At 32.8% G+C, this 25,824-nt stretch overlaps 1 protein-coding gene across 6 annotated transcripts in view; it reads left to right on the plus strand.

The window, feature by feature from the left end:
• The first annotated feature begins 278 nt into the window (after positions 1-278).
• The window catches only part of LOC143227832 (GMP synthase [glutamine-hydrolyzing]-like), a 39,917-nt gene continuing 14,371 nt past the window's right edge, over positions 279-25,824 (plus strand). For 4 of the 6 annotated variants that reach the window (XR_013015103.1, XR_013015104.1, XM_076459111.1 and 1 more), the window contains exons 1-10: positions 318-408; positions 9,662-9,838; positions 9,967-10,074; positions 12,081-12,172; positions 13,997-14,111; positions 18,077-18,174; positions 18,460-18,563; positions 20,125-20,318; positions 22,040-22,205; positions 24,788-24,936. Coding sequence is in view for 4 of the 6 variants with exons in the window: in XM_076459111.1 (XP_076315226.1) it covers positions 9,818-9,838; positions 9,967-10,074; positions 12,081-12,172; positions 13,997-14,111; positions 18,077-18,174; positions 18,460-18,563; positions 20,125-20,318; positions 22,040-22,205; positions 24,788-24,936 (1,047 nt within the window). In the remaining 2 variants the exon portion in view is untranslated. Of the gene's footprint in view, positions 428-9,661; positions 9,839-9,966; positions 10,075-12,080; positions 12,173-13,996; positions 14,112-18,076; positions 18,175-18,459; positions 18,564-20,124; positions 20,319-22,039; positions 22,206-24,787; positions 24,937-25,824 lie in introns of all 6 variants that reach the window. The other 2 variants (XM_076459113.1, XM_076459114.1) reach the window with 2 other exon arrangements.

The raw sequence follows: 25,824 nt of genomic DNA on the forward strand, positions 1-25,824 counted from the left end.
GTGGCTGTCTTTTTTTTTTTTTTTTAAATCGCTTAAGTACGTGATACTGGATGCCGCGTTGAGAATTATAAAAGGTTTTATCAATACTTGTATGGACACTATCTGTAGAAACCCGCTTAGCTCTTCCTTTATTCAAGATTTAAAACTTAGTTGTTATATGTTAGTAGTTTATAATTTTGTTGTTAATTATTGAAAACTTTTTAAATGTTCTGTAAGCAGAAAATGAAAAGATAAATGGAAATGGAATACTGATTTGTTCTATTTGTCTAAATTTTAAAATTAATCGTTTTTCTCTTTGTATTAGATGACGTTGCTACTGATATAGCGCATGCGCTTAAATATCGGGGGTCACCACGGAATTGGGTGGCTGATGTAGTTTTCACTTTCTGCAAAATCTCGTTGTTAAAGGTATGTGATAGAGAATTTGGTATGTACGACTGTTGTTGAATTTTAGTTGTTTACATGTTTTTGTTTTATAAAGAAATATATTTAAAATTTATTTTGTTACCCCTTGTTTTTATATCATATTTGAATAGTACCGTGGTTTACAGTGTGTTTTGTTAATGTGAATCTATATTGTCGTTGTAAGTACGGTATATCAAACGTGAGTATACATACTCTATGAATTGCTTTGTTGTGGTCTGTAGGCCTATAGTGGAGCGAAAACCGGAATAACAAAAAGAAAAACTGGCTGAAAACCGATATAATATATTTTGGTTTGTTTTGAATTTCGCGCAAAGGTACACGAGGGCTATCTGCGCTAGCTGTCCCTAATTTAGCAGTATAAGACTAGAGGGAAGGCAGCTAGTCATCACCACCCACCGCCAACTGTTTGGCTACTCTTTTAACCAACAAATAGTGGAATGATCGTCACATTATAACGCCCCCATGGCTGAAAGGACGAGCGAGCACGTTTGGTGCGGCGGGGATTCGAACCTGCAACTCTCGGATTACGAGTCAAGTGACTTAACCACCTGACCATGCAGGGCCCAGTGTCCTATGAATTGTTTTGTTGTGGTCTGTAGGCTTATACTGGAGTGAAAACCAGAATAACAGAAAGAAACACTGGCTGAAAACCTAAATAAACATGTAGTGATATATTGGCTTTAGAAATTATATTAATCTTTTGGAAAAGTTCTATTTCTCTGTTTTTGTTAATAATGTTGGTATTGAGCTGCCAGTACTACTACTAATATCAATACTGTCAGTATGAAGACTAGGAAAAAGTTTAATTTTATATTAATTAGAAAATAAACCATAAATCACTTGTTAATTTAGAAGTCAGCATCTGTTAAAGTTTTGTCTTGCACAACAACAAAAAATTACATACTGACTGATCCATGTTTCAAAATTAAGTGTATAGAGTAAAATATTAATTTTTATGTTTTTAATTTACTTGATTCCAAATCTGAGGTCCAAATTTATTTGAACTGTATCATTTGATAACTAGGAAATGCATAACGTGTTTTGTATACCATTTGTTTACGTTTAGAAATTTAAAATGTTTTCGTTTTTGGTGGGCCTGAGGACTGAAGAATGTTTTAAGAGGTGATGGTAAGAGTTACAATGGAAATTGTATCCCACTTCCGTAGTGGTTAAAAATACTGAAAGAATCTGATGAAACATTTACACCCACCTAAAAAGACACAAAAGGAAATCAACATGGATTTGCTAAATTGGAACATTTTTTGTCAATCTGTTGGCTTTTATTATGTGTTATCTGAATAATGAAAAGGTGTAGGCTTGGTTTACTTTGATTTTAAAAAAACCTTTTGTAAGGTGTAACACAAAATATTAGCTAAGAAAATCACATTGGTGGGGAAAGGGTTTGTAAATTGAATTGTGGAGTGGTTGGACAAGAAAAAGTGAAATTTATTAATGGACTAAAACTGTCCTTGTTATTTATGGACTATCTATAACTGTATTGAGGATGTTATACTGCAAACCAGTTTGGAAAAGGTTGTTAGATGAATATTTGGTGAATGGCATTTATTGTGCAAGATAAAGTGTTTGGGATATCATAATTGGAATTACATGTCGGGGATAAATATTCTTCCAAATCATTCTCCAAAAAATATGGGAATTACTTTGTGATTTTGAAAATTGTGGAAGAATTTTGTGTCATGAAAAACAATTAAGTGGGAAAATGTCAAAAATTGGAAAGGAAAAGAAAAAGAAACTACTGATTATGTGGTTTTGTAATTGAATCACTGTTATCAGACACAGTGAAAAATTAAGGAAATATGTTTAGGAACCTTGGTTGAAAGTACAAGAAAAATTCATTTGGGGGAGGAAGGGATTTCTCTTAAGGATGTGTTGAAATTTTGGAAAAAATTTTCTCTAAGGAACTAAGAAGCTAAAAAAACTACTTACTCTTAGTCCTAGAAAATATACAAAAATACCTTTTGGAATTTTGTTTTTATTTAACAGTAAATATAAAACAAACAATATGGTTTACATGCTAAAAAGTGGGAGAAATTCCACCCAGTTGTTTCTGCAAATATGAATCTGTAATATTTATCATAATATTCCTGTTCTATACATACTTTGTACAGACAGCACATAGATCGGGTCGGATCTTTTCACTTACAAAGAGTTCTGCACTTCTACCTGTTATTATTACAGGAATGACTAACATATTCTCAGAAGAGAGGTCCACACCTTTCAAATTCATCTTTCATAATATTGTATGCATTCATTTTTATATGTTTAGATATATACACACATACATGACAAGAGTCTCAGTTTTGTCATTGCATATCCATGTATTCACACACATACACAAGATGGGTAACAGTTTTGTCATTACATATCCGTGTATTCACACACATACACAAGATGGGTCACAGTTTTGTCATTACATATCCGTGTATTCACACACATACACAAGATGGGTCACAGTTTTGTCATTACATATCCGTGTATTCACACACATACACAAGATGGGTCACAGTTTTGCCATTACATATCCGTGTATTCACACACATACACAAGATGGGTCACAGTTTTGCCATTACATATCCGTGTATTCACACACATACACAAGATGGGTCACAGTTTTGTCATTACATATCCGTGTATTCACACACATACTCAAGATGTATACAATCAGAAAGAGACTGCACAAGTGTAACATGCATGGGAGGTGTACAAGGAGAAAACCTTTGCTCTCTAGAGAAACATCAAGGCCAAAAGTTTGCCAGAGAGAATGTAGACAAAGACCAGGACTTCTGGAATAATGTTCTTTGGACAGATGAGTCCAAAATTGAATTATTTGGACACCAGAACAGAGGACATGTTTGGCATAAACCAAATACAGCATTCCAGGAAAAGAACCTCATACCAACTGTGAAGCATGGAGGTGGAAGTGTCATGGTTTGGGGCTGCTTTGCTGCAGCAGGACCTGGACAGCTCACGATCATAGAATCCACCATGAATTCTACTGTGTATCAGAGGTTCTTGAGGATCATGTGAGTCCATCTCTGAGAAAATTAAAGTGGAACTGGACCCTGCAACATGACAATGACCCAAAACATACCAGTAAATTCACCAAGGACTGGCTTAAAACTAAGAAACGGAGAGTCCTGGAATGGCCAAGTCAAAGCCCAGACCTTAATCCCATTGAGATGCTGTGGGGTGACTTGAAATGGGCTGTACATGCAAAAAACTCCTCAAACATCTCACAGCTGACAGAATTTTGCATTGAGGAGTGGGGCAAACTTTCTTCAGACCGATGTCAGAGACTGGTAGATGGCTACAAGAAGTGTCTCACTGCAGTTATTTCAGCCAAAGGCGGTAACACTAGCTATTAGGGAGTAGGGTGTCCTAACTTTTTCCTTAGTTCAAATATGCATTTTTGTAGCATGACATTCACAGAAGATTTTGAAAAGTCTTTTCTTTAGTTTTAATTGTTTAGTTATATTTCTATAATCTCTCAGTATTATTAAAATTGAGATTAAGTATCTATATATTCAAAAATGTTACAAAAATACACATGCTTTCATAGGGTGTCCTAAGTTTTTCACATGACTGTAAGTCATAGTTTTATCAGGACATATGCATACACACACATGCAAACATAAAAAAGTAATATGAATTCAGATTTTCCTAAACATTTCTCATATGTCACTTTATAAACTTTCATGTTGGCCTAAACATAAAAACTCGTTTTTATATAAAATTTGTGTAAACAATATTTTACAGATCTCTGTAATTGTTCATTGATAGAATACCTATAGAATAAAAACTATCAAACTTTGTAGCCTACAAGGTTTAGAAAGTAATGATTATTTCACTGTTAAAACCTGTTGTGAACGTTTTAAAGTGAGAGCTGGTCAAAACTCAGTTTGTGAAAAGTGATTCTGAATGTGACAGAGTTGGTTTGACAGGTTCCATGTTTCCTTTTTATTATTCAATTTTTATATAAGCACTTTGTCCTTCTCTTGTTGAGACTAACTTGTCAACTGTACTTGTGCTATTTCACTACACTTTTACTGTTTTCTTACCATTGGCTATCCTTTACCTTGTGGCTATTTACCTAATGGTCACAAAAGACTTTTACCTCCTGAGGCAAAAAAGAAATGCTAGACATTCAAGAAACTTCTATTTATGGATAACAATGGAATGAAGAGTTATGGACCTCAGTCAGAAAACTCAGATTCAAAGTTCATAGAACTGAAAAATGATTTGTTAAAAACTACTAGTTACAAAAGAACAACAAATTGAAATAGAAAACAAACACAAAGTCAGAAAAAACAAGTGTTCTTGGAGGACAGAAAGGGAACAATGACTTACAGCTTCCCACTTTAAAGAAATTTGCAAGATGAGAGATACTACATCATGCAGCTCCAAAATGAAAATAATTTTATAAAGTTCTTTTTCTATGCCTGCAATAGAGTACAGTAAAAGCAACAAGAGAAATGCCATACTTGATTACTCCACTAAAACTGGAAACCAAGTACATGATCGTGACCTATTTGTGGACATAGAGAATGGTTACTTGGCAGCATCCCAAATGCCACTGCAATGTCTGATGGTATTATTGAAGTCCAGTGCTTACTGAAGGCTTAGAAAATGACTCCTTCACAGGTTGCACTGTCAATTAGAGATTTCTGTTGTACTTTACTTGATAATATGTTGAAACTGAAAGATACACATACGTCTTATTACCAAGTACAGGGTCAACTTCGTATAACTAGGTAATAATTTTATAATTTAATTATTTGGACACCCCTCGAACAAACCCCTTAAGATGACATTTCTGGAATGAAAAAATGCTGCCTAAACTGGATCGGTTTTATTTTTGCGCATAATTGTCAGAAATATTGAACACAGGAATCAATCTATGTTCTTGAGGCCAAAAGAAAAAGGAACGTAAGAAAAACAAAATGAAATGTAAATAATCTTCTAGAAGGTTTCTTTGAACCTACCTTATGATACACGTCTTGTTTTGTTTGAGATATAAAGGCATCACACCAGCATTGTGTTTTATTGTGGGTGTCTTCAAATAAGTTAAATACGTAAAAATATATTTTATCAATCAGTCTTTACGTTATGAATGTTTGTTGTTGTTTTCAAGTGCAAGCATTTATAGTGTAAATAAAAGTTTAAAAATATTTGCATTTTCACTTTATCGAAGTTGACGATATTACATTACAAAACACATGGCTATGTATCTGTGTATTGGGCCTGGCATGGCCAAGCGCGTAAGGCATGCGACTCGTAATCCGAGGGTCGCGGGTTCGCGCCCGCGTCGCGCTAAATATGCTCGCCCTCTCAGCCGTGGGGGTGTATAATGTGACGGTCAATCCCACTATTCGTTGGTAAAAGAGTAGCCCAAGAGTTGGCGGTGGGTGGTGATGACTGGCTGCCTTCCCTCTAGTCTCACACTGCTAAATTAGGGACAGCTAGCACAGATAGCCCTCGAGTAGCTTTGTGCGAAATTCCAAAACAAAAGTATCTGTGTATAATCTATTTTTTACAAAGTTGCATGGTTCAACTTCAAAGTTTGGATTTGTTAGTTTTCATTGCATAATATAAAAATATATTATTAATACATTACGAAAATAGTTTATAAATACTTTCAATACTCTGCAGTTATTTTGTTGTATTATTATAAACTAGATTTTTAATTAAAAATAATCACAAACAAATTGCAACTTTCGATCAGTTTCGAACTTGTCTAGATTTGTGACGTCAGCTGGGTTTTTCCTAGAAACTTCTTTATTTACCACATAAATATTCTAAATAACATGTATTTGTAAGTCTTGATAACGAGAAACTCGCTTGAAATAAAAGTTTCTTAGAACGGCTATTATGGCTATTAACACTGTTATTGACAAGAATAGAACAACGTTTCGACCTTCCTAGGCCATCTTCAGGTTGACCTAGGAAGCGTTGGTCTTTCCTTATTAATAACTGTCGATAACCATAACAGCCATTCTGAGATACGTATTTGTAGGTGTGTCTTCTAACGTTGTATATCATGTACCCTGGAGCATTCCCTGTGGCCATGGCAGTCGCACATCGATTTAAAATAGGTGGAAATGCCTTTGGTATAGGACCACTTATTTTCCAGTCCACGGTCAAGAATGCAAAGTAAATATAGTAAATTGCTACATAAAATGATTTATAAATGTGTTATTTTTATTTTACACAATCATACAAACTATTTATATGTAAATATTTTACACGTGTGTTTAGTTTTATATTATTTATCTTCCAAAACATTGTTATATTGAAATTCTCACAGCAAGTGTGTTTTTATAAAACAACTTATTAAGTAGTTATGAATATTCCTGCATTTTAGTTTTATGTAATTATAATTATGTGTTTGTCAAGTTTAATTAATTCACAGGAAGTTCCATTTTATACATATATATCTTGGGAAATGGTCTTACATTTATCTATGACAGTGCTGGTTTCGAGTGGTTCACTACTAACCAGTGTAGTTATGTATTGTTTGTTTGTTTTCATTTCGTGCAAAGGTGCACAATGGCTATCTGCTCTAGCTGTCCCTAATTTTGCAATGTAAGAATAGAGGGAAGACAACTAGTCATCACCACCCACTGCCAACTCCTGAGCAACTCTATTACCAAGTAATAGTGGGATTGACCATCACATTATAACGCCCCCACGGCATTGAAAGGGCGAGCATGTTTTGGTGTGACATGGATTCGAACTTGCTACCCTGGGATCACAAGTCGAATGCCTTAACCACCTGGCCATGGTAGTTGTGTGTCTCAGGATGGCTGGTATGGATATTAATACTTTTACTAATAAAGCAGAGAACAGCGTTTTGACCTAAGATACATTTTTCACTTCAAGTAGGTTTCTCGTCATCGTGAGACAATTTAGTCGTTACTTTACCTGCTTCTGTGTAGAATGGAGCATTTTGTAGGGGTGATAGGGTTTTTAATACGTAAAATGAAATCAATACCACCATTCATTGTGATCTCACTATGCAAAGTTGGCATTTTTGTGTATGTAAATATATATCCAGTATAAAAAAAGTGTTAATTTGTATTGCACGAGAACTTTAAATTTGAAAAGTAGCATCTATGAATACAGCCAATAAGGAACTGCGAACGTAGCCTTTGTTTTACACATGGAAACAAACGCTTAATAATTGCTTACTGGACAATACCTTTCATGTGCAGTGGATTTAACGCGCATCAAGTTTCTATTTTAAGATCCATCTCGTAATACATGTCTATTATATTCAAAGTTTTTGGACAGTATTTTCTATTCCAGTAAAGTTCTATATTCTCTCATATTGCTGAAGTAAACATTAAAAAAAATAATTCGAGTTTTTAGTTCATTTATCTTTAGTGAAATCGGCTAAGAGATATGTAATAATAATTCAGATCTGATACCATTAATTTATCTTTATGACATCATATTTAATTTGCACGTGAAGTGTATCTGTCATAAAGAACAATACACACTACAAAATATATAAAACCCAAACTTGTACTCCAGTTAATACACATAATAATGTTATGAAACCAAGAATACTAATATTACTGGACAATTCTTCGTAGATCACTAATGATCTTGGTTTTAGCAGTCTGACTGTGCTGTACATTAACGACAATCTATTTTTATTGTTACTAGTTTTATATTACCATGGGTGCTGTGATTCGCTTGTATGCATTCTTATATATTAGCTTGACCAATTGTTGAGCAACATTCTTAATAACATACGTGTTCTAATAGGAATAATTAGTTACATATATGTCACGTGAGAATCATATCAATGCTATTAGGGATAGTACTGTACATAGGCTTCGTCTTTAAACAGAATCATCTGACAAATTACAATATAACGTATTCATGCATTTATGCTATCTATTGGTATAAATTAGTAATAGTTATTTCTGAAGGAAAACCTTAATAAGATTACAAATAAAGTGGGGGTTGTTTTTTGCTTATTCTGTGTCTGTTGCCAGATGTTAGAATTTTTACAGTGTGAAGTTGATAAACCAGACATAAGAGTATCACTAAACATGGCTAGCTGGCCACTTTACCTAGGACCTATACCAAATAATAGATTGGATCACCATTTGCATAAATGACTTACATGCCACAAGAAATACAATCCATAAAGTGTTGAAAGATGCCTGAGGGTATTTCTTCATTGAGTCATTTATGTTATTCGAAGTTCATGATGCAAAATAATCAGATAGTGGTGATGCTAATTGCATATTTTAAATCTTAAAATCCAGGGATTGCTGTGGCCATGAAAAATACTCCAATGTATTCCTCAAACCATGATTACATAACTTGGGTATATGGGTAGAACATTTATGGCCTTGAAATTAGTTATTCCCATCAGGGTACACATGAAGAATTGCTAAGTGCACTTGATTCCAATTATATTCATTCAATATTTTCTAAAGTGACAGAGGAATCCAGGATATGCTAGGAAAATTTGCCCTAAACTATGGTTGGTCATGCACTGGAGCCAGCTCTATAGCCTGAAGCAGGGGATCTCTCAGCCCTGAAACTACTAGAGCCAATAAGCTTGAAGCATTGACAATACTGCCTTAAACTATGACTCCACCCCCACAGGTCTGGACGTTTGAGATCATGCAATAAAAGGTCAAGTTATTCATGTGACTCTCTCTACATCTGTCTTTTACTGTGCAAAAAAGGATAAAATGTTGCTCAGTGGACTCTTGCTGGTAACTTAAGGTTTTTGATTTTGGCAGTGCAATTTCTTGCTGCTGTAGTTCATTTATTGCAATGTTCTTTGCAAGGCACAGCTGGAGACTGACGATGGTTGAATTTTACCATCATCTTTTTATCACCTTTCACCTCTGTGTCACTATGTGTTCATGGTCACATTTTCTCATATCTGATAACCTCAAATGGCAAGAGATGTGAAGCAACCTTCCAATGAAACTGTCTTAGCCACTGTGGCTCTTACTATACGTGTCATAACTATTATAGCTTTTTTAAATGTTTCAAAGTTGTTTTTTTCTCAATATTTATTAAATTCACTGTAAATATGCTTGTCCTAGTCATATATAGCACTCTAAGGATCACTTGACATTAGATTAAATTTAATCCATAGCTCATATCAGGTTTAAACCTGATTTGAGGGTCTTGGACTCATTTTCCATTGTTATCAAAAATAATTGTCCTGCCTTTGTTGCAGTGCAACTACCAAGGATACCTGTCAGTAAGTTTGAACTTCTGCCTAGAGGGAAGGCAACTGGTTGAAAGAACTTGTAGCAATTTTGAAATTTATGCAGAACCAGTGTTTTCCACAACAGTACTGGCTCTCATTTTCCTAGAGGATGTGTTCCACAGTATGACTTGTCATCTCACATCTGTAGGTATCAAGTTTTTGCTTGAGAGCATTGTGAGTACTTATCTGTGATGGCAGATATAAAAACTATCTTTTGTACACATTGACAGAAACATTTGTAAAATAATGAAAGCACATTTTTTTTGTATTAGTGTTGTGGAGTGTGTGTCATGCATGACACAGGACAGGAAAACCACATCAATGGCATCCTGCACTCCCAGAAAGTAGCCATTCTTGACACTGGGACTCAATATGGGAAGGTGAGTACTTCTCAAGTCTGTAAAAAGTAACATGGTTTTTAAACTTAGTTTTGATGTGAGGATAGTAGCATTTTCTAAAATGTTAATACACCGTAAATAAGGACTAATCACAAAACTGTCCAGCAGCTTACAGTCATGTGAAAAGGTTAGGACACCCTATGAAAGCCTGTTGTATTTTTGTAACATTTTTGGATATATAGAAATTTAATCTCAATTTTAATAATACTGAGAGATTATAGAAATATAACTAAACAACTAAACTGAAGAAAAGACTTTTCAAGATCTGTGAATGTCATGCTACAAAAATGCATATTTGAACTAAGGAAAAATTTAGGACACCCTACTCCCTAATAGCTAGTGTTACCCCCTTTGGCTGAAATAACTGCAGTGAGACGCTTCTTGTAGCCATCTACCAGTCTCTGACATCGGTCTGAAGAAAGTTTGCCCCACTCCTCAATGCAAAATTCTGTCAGCTGTGAGATGTTTGAGGAGTTTTTTGCATGTACAGCCCATTTCAAGTCACCCCACAGCATCTCAATGGGATTAAGGTCTGGGCTTTGACTTGGCCATTCCAGGACTCTCCGTTTCTTAGTTTTAAGCCAGTCCTTGGTGAATTTGCTGGTATGTTTTGGGTCATTGTCATGTTGCAGGGTCCAGTTCCACTTTAATTTTCTCAGAGATGGACTCACATGATCCTCAAGAACCTCTGATACACAGTAGAATTCATGGTGGATTCTATGATCGTGAGCTGTCCAGGTCCTGCTGCAGCAAAGCAGCCCCAAACCATGACATTTCCACCTCCATGTTTCACAGTTGGTATGAGGTTCTTTTCCTGGAATGCTGTATTTGGTTTATGCCAAACATGTCCTCTGTTCTGGTGTCCAAATAATTCAATTTTGGACTCATCTGTCCAAAGAACATTATTCCAGAAGACCTAGTCTTTGTCTACATTCTCTCTGGCAAACTTCGGTCTGGCCTTGATGTTTCTCTTGGAGAGCAAAGGTTTCCTCCTTGCACACCTCCCATGCAAGTTGCACTTGTGTAGTTTATTTATGATTATAGAGGCATGCACTTTCACATTAACAGTAGCCAGAGCCTGCTGTAGGTCCCATAATGACATTTTAGGGTTTTTGGAGACCTCTTTTTGCATCTTGCGGTCTGCTCTCTGGGTGAACTTGCATGGATGACCAGACCTGGGCATGTTGGCAGTTGTTTTCAAAGCACTCCACTTGTTGAATATTTTTCGGACAGTGGAATGGCTGATTTCAAAATTTTGGGATCTTTTTAAATCCCTTATCAGACTCATAAGCTGCTACAATTTTCTTTCTGAAGGCCTCAGACAGCTCTTTTGCTCTCACCATGGTGCTCACTCTCACTTCAACAGTCAGGAGCAAACCAAACTAAATGTCTGAGGTTTAAATAAGACAAGCCTCATTCAAAATGCTGAGTAACGATCTTCTTATCATGTGCACCTGGTGTGATACACCTGTGTGTGAATTGAGCCATTTTAAGTGGGAATAAATGTGGGGGGTGTCCTAACTTTTTCCTCAGTTAGAATATGCATTTTTGTAGAATTACATTTACAGAAGATCTTGAAAAGTCTTTTCTTCAGTTTTAATTGTTTAGTTATATTCCTATAATCTCTCAGTATTGTTACAATTGAGATTACATATCCATTTATCCAAAATTGTTACATATATGTTACATATGTTATAGGCTTTCATAGGGTGTCCTAATTTTTCACATGACTGTGTGTTCATATCCAAGAGAAGGTGCCTCACAGTAGTTCCTTTTGGTCTGATACTTGTGGTAGTATCATTGGAAGGCACTTGTGAACAGCTGGTAGTTATAATAATTTTTTTTGAAGTTACATTAATTATGAAGTTTTATCTAGATTTTTACTGCCAAGACAGTTTTTAGAAGAAATATTGACTTTCCTTTTGTGGATTGTCTTTTGTTTATCTTTAAATATTTTTTTTAAAACCTAACAATTGTTTAAAACTTAGGTGGTTGACCAACTTGTCCGTGAACTGTGTGTGGAGACCGTAATTGTTCCTTTCAACACAAGTGCACAGACATTGATAAAAGAATGCTTCAAGTAAGTTAAGAATAATATTTCACTAAAGTTTCAATGTGTGATATTTTAGAATGATCCTAATCTACATATAAGTAAAATGTTTGTGTAAAGTAAACAAAATAAGCTATATTTCAATAGTTTATAAACAAATTTAATGTATTTCACTTTTTGTAATTATTAGGTCCTCCCAATAGTTTTTTGCAATTATTTTGGTTAAAGGGTGGTTAGTTTTACAATTCTGTAAAAAAAATATATTTATTGTTTCATAATTTTCTTACAGTTTTTTAAATTTTCTTTGTTTTTAATTCACCATTTTTCGTCTGCTGTGGATGAATAATAATTGTTTATATGTTCATTTATGTTGTGCTTACCATATATCCAAAGCTTTGGAATGAATGTAAGTAGATGTATAAGGGAAATTTGTTTATTTTGTGTTGACAAATACATGTAAAAAAATATTTTTTCTTTAATAAATATATTAAGCGATCTTGCCTAGCTGACTGTATTTGTCTGATGCCAGCTGGTCATGATATACAACTATTGGTGTAAGAGCACAGAATCAGTATTGGAAGTTCACAACTATGACAAAAGTAGTGTATAATTTATATCTGAAAGAATAAACTTTTACAAATGCTGAATTTTTAATATTATACAGCTATTATTACTATATGGCAGTGATTAACAGGGGAAAATGATGCACTGTTTGGGGTGCAAAGAGATGGGGAGTGGGCAATAAAATACGTGTTTATAAAAGTGGGTGCTGTACAAAAAACATTGATGCACACTGCAAGTGTAATGTGACTGAAAATTTGACAATTGATAATTCAGGCTCTTTCTAACAAAATTTTAAAATGTGGCTAATGTATTTGATCATTTTGTTCTAAGTTTCACACATTTAAGTTGAATATTTTCATTGTGAGAAATTAAAAACCAAAAAGTATCAGTGACACACACACACACACACACACACACACACACACACACACACACACACCTGGACCAAGGCACAGTAATACACGTATATAAAAATTCTTGTTTGTGTTTTAAAGGTTCTTGACTTAGAAGTGTCTTTTGTATAGGCTTAAATAATAAATACATTTCAAGTAGTGATTGAAACACAAGACCTTCATAGCTAGTGTATGCAAGACTTACCACGAGAGAATGGTAACTTGGTTGAGGTGAATCTGATATTTTACTAATATTTACAGTGAATGGATTTACTAATCAAAGAGGTTAACTGGTTGTCATCTCAATTTCTTGTTTGTTTCCTTTATATAGTATGGTCTGTTTTTCATCATTTAGTGTTGTGTGAGAACAGTAATTTAATGAATGAAAAAAAAGACAGAAATTTGGAAAACCAAGACAATTGTACATCTTGCAAATTCATAATTCATTCATGACCATGGTTTTGCCTAATACCTGATGGTAAAAACTTATTTTAAAATAATGGTCATGAATGCCTTGTCTTCCTCAGTTCTGTAATTATGGAGTTTCACGAAGTACTGATGCCTTCAAATATCGGTTATAGAAAAAAAATAAGTTTTTACTGTCTTTACATTAACAGTAACCTTAACAGCTAATTTCATGTTGGACATCAAGTTTGCATGAAACAACAACCATCAAAGCAATATTAATACAGTAACACCAGTTTAATTGTTAATTAATATTTTGCAATAAAGTTTTTATATTGGCAGATGCATTTTTATTCTGTCTTGGAAAACTTCTGAGTTTTGTTTCTCCAGACTAAAAATCTGTGTTTAGGTAAAATAATGTGTTATTATTGTTATTAAAATCTTGCTAATTTGTCTTTGAGAGGTAATATATATATATCCATTCATGTAATAGGGCTATCATTATTTTGGGTGGTTCTGGTTCTGCCTATGATGAAGATGATCCGAAGTATGATCCTGATATTTTTCACTGTGGCTTACCAGTTTTAGGAATTTGTTATGGTATGCAGGTAGGTACATTGATTGATCAATATGTTTTGTTTGAAACTTGTAACTAAAATTCTTCCAGTTGATTTCTTTTTTTTTTTTGCATGCTTGTAGATCTTTTAGCAAGCTGATCTCTTGTTATCACTTTATAGAAAAGCCAGATATTTTTAAAGTATAACATTGTCTTCCCCACCATAATGACAAAAATCTTGCTGCACAAATGTTGCTTTTTGAAGATCTGTGTCGTGTGGATTAACTTGTATGAGGTTTACAGTTTAGTTTCTTACGTGCTAAAGGAGTGTTGAATCCTCTTGGAAAATCTATAACATCATGAAAGAAAATTTTTAGAAGAACAACTCTATTTATTCTTTATATAACTAAGGATAAGTTCTTGGGAAACTCGTTTGTTTAGTCCAAGTTCTTTCTCATTAAATGGTCAAATATGTAGATCAAAAATCCTCTCCCCCCTCTAGAAGTGGGTTTTTATCTGACCAAATAGCCATAAGGCTGTCTTTCTATAATCATATTGCACATGTGCAAATTTGTCTCAAGATCAATAGCAGTATGTCACAAAATCCAGAGGGATGAAGAAAACATGGCTGAAAATGCAAAATTTTGCATGGGGGATGCATTTCAATCATATGATGAATTAGATAAAACTCATTAGTCTGCACATTCTAAGGAAGTTGAATCAGTTAGCAAATAGGAAAGATTAAAAATGAAGTCAGAGATACACTAAATTCTAATCTGTTTTAAAACTACAGCAGTCTTCTTATAAGGGATGACAATATATTTTAGGGTTAGTTAATATGATAAGCTAGGAGTTATGCAATGGCAAATTATTCAGATGGTGGAAAAGCTTTCTACTAATGTGTATAAGTAAGTTTATTATTACTCACACAACAAATAACAAGTACAACTCCTTAATTATTGAAAACAAAATATAATTATTAGTGAGAAATTAAGCTTGACCAAAAATATAGTTGGAAAAATATTGCCCATTATCACTGTAGGCCTAGAATACAAATGCGGGTTACATTGATACAGCTTTTACTGTTCATCAGTGCAAAGATAAATAACAAATATAACTAACTGGTTGAAATAAAACAAGTTGAACCTAATTGGATATATAAAATGGAACTTGTTGGTCAGTACTGTCTATTTCTTCCTTTTTCATATTTTTAAACAGACAAATAACCTCCAGATTACACATCTGGCTAGCCTATTCTCTAGTACAGGGGTGGCCAAACCGCTGCTTTGACAGAGCTTTGACAAATGCTGTTATTCCACTGGTTAAACTCATCAGTGCTGCAACAGATGGAGCACCTGCAATGGTGGGTAAAAATGCAGGATCAATTGCACTTATGAAAAGTGATACCAGCTTTCCAGAGTTTCTCCCTGTTCATTGAATTATTCATCATGAACACCAGACAGTCAGATACTTCAAGTGTAAAGATGTTATGAAATTTGTTCTTCAAATTGTCAATTTCATATGCTTAAATGGGAAGACCCACTGACAGCTCAAAAAGTTTATTGAAGAACTGGAGCTCAAAGATAAACCCAGCAGTGTCTCTTTCTGCTGCATTATGAGGTGGCTGTCAACTAGCAGTGTCTTAAATGGGTTTGTGGATCTGTTGGAACCTATTATTACTTTTCTGAAAGAAAAGAAAATATTCTGTCTTCAACTGAGAAATGATGAATGGATGCAAGATTTAATGCTCCTTACTGAGATAATGAATCATCTTCAAACTCTCAACTTGGCACTCCAAGGGAAGGATAAGATTCTTTCTGATCTTATTCAAACAATTTTCAGCTTTCAAAATAAAATAACACTTTTCAAAGAGAGATATTGTCAAGAAACTACAGTTACTTTCCCAATCTCAAAAGGAGAGTAAATATGTTCCCTAAAATTGAAGTAAAAGACCACAAACTGGAAGTATACAATACAAAGATAAATTATAAGGATTACTGGATAATTTTCTAGACAGGTTTGAGGACTTGCTGAAGTTCTACTCTGTCTTTCTTGTAAATCCATTCATGGTTGATGTGATCATTGATGGTTGTCCAATTCTTGAATCTCTGGTTACAGAATCATCTGCTGTGGAAATGGAACTAATAGGACTACAGGAGGACCTGGGTATATAGATGATCCATAAATCCCATTCTACGGTTGAGTTCTGGAAGCAAGTTCCAGACATAACATATCTTGAACTAAAGAAAACCAGTGTGCAACTCATCTCAATTTTCAGTACAACATACTGCTGTGAATCACTGTACTCTGTAATGAAGTTTGTGAAGTCGAGGCATTGTGAAGTCCTTACAAATCAACACTTGAGAGAACTAACTCGTACAGCCTTGACAAGATATTAGCTGGAATTTCAATGATTCACAACCAAGATGGAAACTCACAAGACCTGTACTAGCAGTAAACAGGCTGATAATTGTATCAGTGTCTGTTTGTGTCAGAAAAATATTATGATAAGACTAAAATTTTGTAAGGTGATATCTGATTAAAATATCTCTAACTTTAATGGTTTACTTATTTCCATGTTTTGACCAGATATTTACTAAAATATATATCATTAAAATATCTGTTTTTACCCTTTTTATTTTTTTTTGTCAGTCTCATTTAATGTTAATGAAATACAAATTTGCATATTTGTCTTAGATGTTTCCGTAGTTCATTGCCGTATTAAATACCCTCAATATAGTTTAAACAATAATCAACCAGGATTTCGAAAACGTCGTGTGTGTGTGTGTGTATATATATATATATATATATACTTTGTTACTATTGAAACTAATACAAATTAACAGTTTAAAAACTACATTCACGGATAGATATTATTATGTACATGTATTTCTTGATATTTATAAAAACTTTCTGACAAAATGCTTGCCCACCACTAGTACAGCAGTTTGTCCACAGATTTACAATGCTAAAATCAGGGGTTCAATTCCCCTCGGTGGGCTCAGCAGATAGCCCGATGTGGCTTTGCTACAAGAAAAAAAAACACACACACACAAAATGCTCATGTAACAATAAAAACGTGTGTAATATTTGTTCGTGTCTTGCATCTCTCAAACATCTGAAGTTTGTCATATGTAGCTCTTACGTTAAGCACGTTTGGCCATCCCTGCTCTAGTAGTTAACTACATTGTGAATTACTCAACAATGAACCACAAAACCAAGTACTATAAAACTACTGTTTAATGTGGTGGAAGGGAGAGGGTAAAATGGCTTTTATCACAAAGTTATGTATATAAAATCAAGGCCCGGCATGGCCAGGTGGTTAAGGCACTCAACTCATAATCCAAGGGTTGCAGGTTTGAATCCCTTTTATACCAAACATGCTCGCTGTTTCAGCTGTGGGGGCATTGTAATGTGATGGTCAATCCCATTATTCATGGGTAAAAGAGTAGCCCAAGAGTTGGCAGTGGGTGATGATGACTAGTTGCCTTTCCTCTAGTCTAACACTGCTAAGTAGGGACGGCTAGCTCAGATAGTACTCATCTAGCTTTGCACGAAATACAAAACAATATAAAATCAAGGTTTTATAATTATGTTTAGTTCTAAACTGTTCATTGAAATATTTGCATTTATGGAAAACTAAGTACCCAAGTCTTAAAATAATTTTTTTAAATTTTATTTTAGCATTTGTAGATCTTGTGATTTATGATTGTTAACATCAAAGACAATTGAAACAGATTTATAAAAGTTTGTGTGTTATCTTTATAAACAATTAATAATAGAAACTTTGTCTAGACGTATTCACTTTTCATTCTTTGATTCAAACAAAATAGTACTCTAGATTAGTTCTTAAGGAGACTTGATTTGTGGTAAATTAGTCACATATTTGATAAAGCTGAAGTGGCCATATTCAAGAAATCTATTATTACTTTGATCCAAATTTAAAATAAGGAACTTTGCATACAGAAGTTTTTAGTTTTATTCACATTTTTAAGGTGCTCTCTTACTTTTTTGTAGTTGATGAATATAGCACTAGGTGGCACAATTCTAAAGAAAGGTATCCGTAATGATGGTCAGTTAAAAATTTTGGTTGACAACAAGTCCCCTTTATTCAAGTAAGTTTGATGAATATTTTAGAAGTTTAAGGTGTATTTTTCTAAATATTTTAATAGACAAGAAAAAATCTATTAACTGTATTGACTAAGTTTTGTTGTACCCTATAGTTTTGTGAAGGGAAATTATTTAAATAAGTACTAGTTTAAGACTTCTTGATTATCAAAAGGTATATTAGTATTACTATCATTCTGTGAAGTGCAATGAGAAACTTAATTTTCTATATCTAACTGTGACTGTAAGACTGTTGAAATAAATTATTCTTTATTTTCCCTTTTCAATTCCAGGGGTCTTGAGAAAGAACAGCTGGCATACTTTACACATGGAGATAGTGTGGATAAGGTCGCTATAAGCATGAAAATTATAGCAACTTGTGGGCATTCTGTTTCAGGTTTTTCTATCCTTTTCAAATTTTATAAATTATTATTTTAATGCATTTTGAATTGAAAAAACTAGACTAAGAAATATGTTTGTCTTTGCCTTAAAAAGCAGGGTCTCTCTCCTTATATTGAATAAAACAAGTAACAACCACTTGTCTTAATTTATTAAATTTAAATTATCAGTATCGTTTTAACTGTTTCTGTGTATCAACTAAGAACAATAATTATTCATTTGAACATCTTTTCACATTATTATGTAATAACAAGTACTGGCTGCACCTCTTCTATTTCCACATCAAGTAAGAATAATAAGTATTGGTTTATCTTCTTGTCTTTGCACAATGAATAAGAATAGGAAGTATTGGTTTATCTTGTCGTTACACAACCAGTAAGAATAAGAGGTATCGGTTTATCTTCTTGTCTTTCCACAGCGAGTAAGAGCAGGAGGTATCGGTTTATCTTCTTGTCTTTCCACAGCGAGTAAGAGCAGGAGGTATCGGTTTACCTGTTCTAAATTAATATTTTTCTGCATATCACCATGTACACAAATTTTAGTTATGGTTAGAGCTTGTTTGATGCTTTACTGTCTATTTCATCGTAGTTAGCTATTTAAAACAACTACATACACTAATTTTACATATATCAAAACAATGCTGAGTATTGTAATAAAATGGAGAACTGTTCAAACAAGTAAATATCCCATCGACAGTTTATCTTTAGCTGCTAAGTGGATGTATTTAACAAGATGTTACAGAAAACTGATTCACAAATACATTCTCAAAGTTCACTGCAGATGCAAAAGCTGTACAAGTGATTATTTTCTTAAAATTGGTATCAGTTGTTAAACACATTTTTAAATTGATTAATGTAAGAAACTTTTTAGTGAGTAATATATGTCGTATCGTATCACAATAAAACTAAAAATAATTTCTGTCAGTTTTTACTGGTATCAGTAGAGACCAGCATGGTAACAACATACAAAACCTTCTGTAGTTAAAACAGTTCATGCTGCCTTTTGCAAGAAACCAAGGTTTGTTTGTTTGTAGTGTTAGTCTACATTAATGTTTAATTGTTGTTATTACATCTGTTCTTAATGGAATCCTATATTGAATCATGGGAGAAAAGAAGAATTGTAATGTAATATTACATAAATATCCCTTGCCAACAGTTGGTACTTAACAGGAAAGCCACTATACACATCATAAAACATGATACATATTAAACCTATCAACATACATTTTTTTTGGTACAAGTTGAATAATTATTTAGTTTTTTATTTTGTTTCTGCTTGAAAAAACAGCAATTTGTATGTTTGTTGATTCATTTGAAACTAACTGTTACAGTTAGTGTTGTTGATGTTAGTTTCAGTCAAGTGAAAAATATATTTTAAATTTGAGCAGCATGCAATCAGAATAACAGAAAAATAATCTTAATTTTTATAACTTTCAAGTATACGTCTAGTCTGATGTAAATTCTTAAGCATTTAACTGAGCATTTGTAAATGATTAGACTTAAGTACAACATTTGCATTAGATTTATATGAGTGTTGTAATATTTATTTGGTGTTTCTAGCTATTGGTAGTGATAAATTAAGGCTATATGGTGTTCAGTTCCATCCTGAGGTCAACTTAACTGGAAAGGGCAAGGACATTTTCAAGAACTTTCTGTATGATATTGCTAGTTTGAAAGGAACATTTACATTGAAAAGTAGAGAAATAGAATGCACCGAGTTCATCAGAAAGACAGTTCAAGATAAAAAAGTGCTCGTAAGTAAGACCACATATTTACTTGTAAATGATTTAGTTTAAAATGTGGGCTGTGTATGAACTAATAGTTAATGTTCTAGGCTTCAGATCTCAAAGTCCGAGGTTTGAACTAGAGTAGACTGCTGAATACTTCTTGTATTTTCAGCAGTGGTTGCATTGTAAGAGTGACATTTAATCCCACTATTTAATTGAAAATAGTATTGTAGCCAGTGGGTGATGCTGACTATAATTAGAAGATAGGTGACTGTGCATTAACTTTATATATAGTCTGTAATGTGGCCATTTAGCCTATGATGTCACATGTGTTGGCAAGTTGAAATTATATGCACGGGATTTTTATGAAGTGGATATGATGTCATATTTTGCTGTCTGGTATATCTTCCATTTTATTAAAAAGTTGAGGTATGTGAATGAAGAGAGTATTATGATGATCTCTCTATCCCTGGTAAAACAAAATATCTATTTCAATGTCACTCATTAAATTTTCTTTTTATAAATCTTTACACATTTATGAAGACTAAAGAAATTATTATTAGATAGGCAGGGACTTGATAAAGTGGCCGAAGAATACAGAGTTTTAAAAACCTTAAACTTTTTGCTTTTAGACTAAGATTGAATCTTGATGTTAGCTAGAACTACAAAACTGGAAATCTATACCATTTTCTCATTTAACAGGGATAGATAGATCTTTGGTAAGTGGCTCTCGGTTTGAGGGCTTGTATTGCTGAAGATTAGGTTTCAATACCCAAGCAAGCAGATCACTGATAGTCCATTGTATAGTTTGTTGTTTTTTTTGCTTGATAGCAAACAGACAAACAAAAGAAATAAGTAGTAAGTAAACCTAGAAGACATAGTTTCTCGCTTTAAACTATAATTCCGGTAAGGATTGTTTAGTTTTATGTGCTTGTTTGATTGCTTCTTATACTTAGTCACCTAAAACTGTAGCAAGAATTCAGTACTTCAAGAATATATTATGGAATGAATCATAAAATAGGTATATTTTATTTAGTTTTATTTTTATTTAGTACAAAAATCCTGAAAAAGCTCCCTTTATATATATATATATATATATATATATATACTTGCTACTTAAGTATCTTGAACAAACGTGTTCATTTATCCATACATTTCTAAAGAGAACTCATGTCAGGCTTAAAGAGATAGCTTAGAGTTTTCAATTAATAATCATTTTCTTTAAAATTACTTCTTAAATTATATGCATATTTTAAATTTTGTGATAATATTTATATTTTTTATTTTAAATGAATCGTATAATTAGGTATTCTTTTGTTTTGAAATGTTAATTAAAACAAAATGCAAATGTTTGGATTTCAAATAATCTGTGATTTTTTTTGATTTTTTTTAAGAGAAGCTTGACCAGGTTTAATTGTAAACAGTGTGAAGACTGATTTGTGGGAAGGTTCAAATCAGAATGGTTACACAACAATCAATACAGCTTCAAGATGTGATAAATCTAAGGAAATAACTTGTTTACAAAAACTGATTTGTATGGTGCTTGGCATAACTGCCAAGAACAAATTACTGTTAAAGAACAAGTGTTGATAACAGTTTGACAATACAGTATAAAAATACTGGTTTTCCCAAGTATCTGATTTACAAAGAAAACTAATGTTTGCTTCAAAATGATTATATCATATAGTGTTAAATGACTGTGGAGTTCTTCTCTGTTTAGCTCATAATTATTTTCTCTGTGATATCAGATGCTAGTGAGTGGAGGTGTTAACTCAACTGTGTGTGCAGTATTGTTACACAGAGCCCTCGGAGATGAACAGCTGGTTGCCGTTCACATAGATAATGGTTTCATGAGGAAAAATGAGAGTCTACAAGTGGAGCAGTCTCTCAGGCAGTTGGGTGTGAAACTGCAAAGTAAGGAAAACAAACATGAAGCTAGCTTCAAAGAGAATTAATTTGTATATTTGTTTTCAAAAGATTATTTATAAGGCAACCTCAAAGGCTTGATTTGATTAATCTATTGCTAGTAGTTTTTTCTTTGTTTATTTTTTTTTAAAAGGGCTAAAAAAGAAAGCTTAATGTAATACATAATACATTCAGGAAAACCTTTTAAAATGTATGGTGAGAAATGGTTCACCCAAATTAATTTGGGCAAATATTTCTTTAAACACCAAGTAATCTTGGAGAAACCATGGAAGAACATAGTAACCAATTCACCAAAAATATACAAATATTTCTTTAAACACCAAGTAATCTTGGAGAAACCATGGAAGAACATAGTAACCAATTCACCAAAAATATACAAATATTTCTTTAAACACCAAGTAATCTTGGAGAAACCATGGAAGAACATAGTAACCAATTCACCAAAATATACAAATATTTCTTTAAACACCAAGTAATCTTGAGAAACCATGGAAGAACATAGTAACCAATTCACCAAAAATATACAAATATTTCTTTAAACACCAAGTAATCTTGGAGAAACCATGGAAGAACATAGTAACCAATTCACCAAAAATATACAAATATTTCTTTAAACACCAAGTAATCTTGGAGAAACCATGGAAGAACATAGTAACCAATTCACCAAAAATATACAAATATTTCTTTAAACACCAAGTAATCTTGGAGAAACCATGGAAGAACATAGTAACCAATTCACCAAAAATATACAAATATTTCTTTAAACACCAAGTAATCTTGGAGAAACCATGGAAGAACATAGTAACCAATTCACCAAAAATATACTTATTGGAGGAACTCGAGAATTCTGCCATTTAATAAGTAATTAAGTTACAAAATCTATGACTTTCCACATGTGCTACTTCAATAGTTATTAACTCTTTCTCAATGAGCTGATATATTTCATATCACCTTCACTGGGGAAGAATATTATATGAAAGAAAATATGATAGCTGTTAGCCAGCAAGAAGTAATTATTAAGTTAAGTTAAATATTAAAAACATTACGTAGATTTTCATTTCTGTTTTTGTTCATTTATATTTTCATTTTACTGTATTTAATTTTGAAGATGGAATTTAAAAACATTCCTGATTTATGTTCCAAACATTTTAAGCTGTGTTAACATAGAAGAATATGAAATAACTTTTCTTGTATCGGATATATTTTTATTGTTTAATTTAACAATTGTTTTTTCTCTTCTGGAAATGTTCTTTACATTGTGTTAGTTCTTTAAGAGTGAGTTAAGTCAACTTTGGATTAGAAATTAAAATTGCCAATTTCAGCAATTATTTTTACTTAAAAATATGTAATAATTTGATATTTTGTAAGTGTGCAAAATGTATTTAGTTTAATTTCTAGAGAAAATGTTAAAATGTGTGAACTTTAATCTCTCTGCAATTCCATATGATATCAACTGTAAAGCCTTTACACATATGTTTTGCCAATTTCCAGTTATGGGCTTATATATATCCCAGGCCCTGGAATTCATTATTAAGTACACTAATTCAAAGTTTTATCATTCAAGTGACTTAAATTTTCTCTTAATGATTATTTCAAGAAGCTTGTGTCAAGAGGTCTTTATGATGCCAAAACTGGTAGATTTGGCAGTAAATAATAAAACTTTAGCCTCAAAACAAGGTAGATCCAGCAGCTAAAAGGATAAGAAAGAAAGGTTTCTTGTGTCTGTGTTTATAAAGTAAAGACTTAGGTAAGCACTAATGTATGTTTTCCAAGAACACAAGTAGCAGAAATTCTCATAGTGGTGAACAGAGTATTCTTATGCAAAGTTTACAAAATTAGAAACAAGCCACAAACATGTTTGTTTTGTTTTTTAATTGTTTCATTTGATGATCTTTAACATTAGTGATAGTCTTATGTTATATTATGCTTGTTTTAATAATATAAAAATATTCTTTTATGAGAAGATGCTAATTACAGTTAGTACACTAAGCTAGGAGTTTTGTGATGGTGAACTATTCAGATGGCTGAAAAACTTTATCTGTATGAATTATTACTTGTACAGGTTCAAGAATTTTGTATCTACTGAAGACAAACTATGATCATTAGAGAGGATAAGTTTTAACCAGAAATCTAGTTGGTAAAAATATCACTTAGTGTTGGCCAAGATACTAATTCAAATTTCCTTTCTACCAGTCAACACACGTGCTGTTCAACAGTGAAACATGTTAGATCTAACTGTATTTATAAAATGGAGCTTTCTGATTTTTCCTTTTTTAATTGTACTTTCTTTCTTTGTACGGAGTCTCTATGAACATATGAGAAAATGAATATGTAATTATCAGAAACACTCGGACACGACATTTAATTTTACTGAAAAAATAACTGAGTACATTTATGTGATTTTAGACACAGTTAAACAATAAATAAAATAAGCACCAAAAGTAAATATTTCAATGCTTTTAAAACATCATTTCATAACAGATTTCCAATGGAAATACTAAATATTTTCTTTCTCAGTAACCCTGTTTGCCCAGAGAAGGCTAAATAATTTTTGTTTTATTTTTTTCCAGTTGTAGATGCCTCTCATCAGTTTTACAATGGAACAACTACATTCCCCATCGACAAGAAAGATCCAGTGAGAAAAAGAACTACAAGAATGCTGTGTATGACCACAAATCCTGAAGAGAAGAAGAAAATAATTGGGGATACATTTATAAGTGTAAGTATCAGATAAAAACTTACAACTTGGATGCATGGTTCCACATATATTTTTAAAACATACATATGTAAACAATACAATAAAACTGCAATTTAAAATTATGTCTCCATTATCGTTCCTTATTGTCATCCCTAAATCATAAATGATCATTTCTGTGGCCATAACACCCTAATGGGTTGGAGATATTTCATCTGTCAAGTAAAATTCATATGTTGATGAAAATTTCACCAGCAACAAAGGAGAATTAAGTAAGGGTTAAGATTTGAGGACCTGAACCCACAACGTCTCAACTCCAACTGCATTTCACTGTCTCCAACTAGTTGCAGGAAGGCAGTTACCCTTCATGTTGAGAAATAGTTTTAACACAGAATTAAACCAACCTATAAAATGTACAAGCAGACAAATACTGTTACAGGCTTGATGCTATTTATGTTAAACATTTGTAGTTTTATTTTAAAATCTTCAGTTATACTAGAAAGTAAAAAGGGGTAAATTACATTTATTTCATACTTTTTATTTGTGGTTACAAGGTTGGTCATATTAGCCAAGCCCATACAGTATTGGAGTAGAGAAAATATAGAATTTTGCTGGAACAAAGAAATTTCTTATCCATGGAGGAGATTTTAGAGCAGTGGTTTCCAAACTGTGTCTGTCATAATAGAAAAGACTGTTTGGTGTACATATTACTAATTTATTTATTTTGTGAGCAAATATTTTATGATTCTCTAGTTTTATTCATAACAACAGAGTTAGAAGCAATTATTTTATTAAAGTAAATATTATGACAAATTTAGTTACGTAAATCCATAAGATTCATATGTTGTGTTTGTAACTCATTAGTGTCAAGGTTATCAAACGTTACATGAAATTTATCTAGAATACAGCAGG

The sequence above is a fragment of the Tachypleus tridentatus genome, chromosome 10, assembly GCF_004210375.1.
Source record: "Tachypleus tridentatus isolate NWPU-2018 chromosome 10, ASM421037v1, whole genome shotgun sequence".
Taxonomy (NCBI): domain Eukaryota; kingdom Metazoa; phylum Arthropoda; class Merostomata; order Xiphosura; family Limulidae; genus Tachypleus; species Tachypleus tridentatus.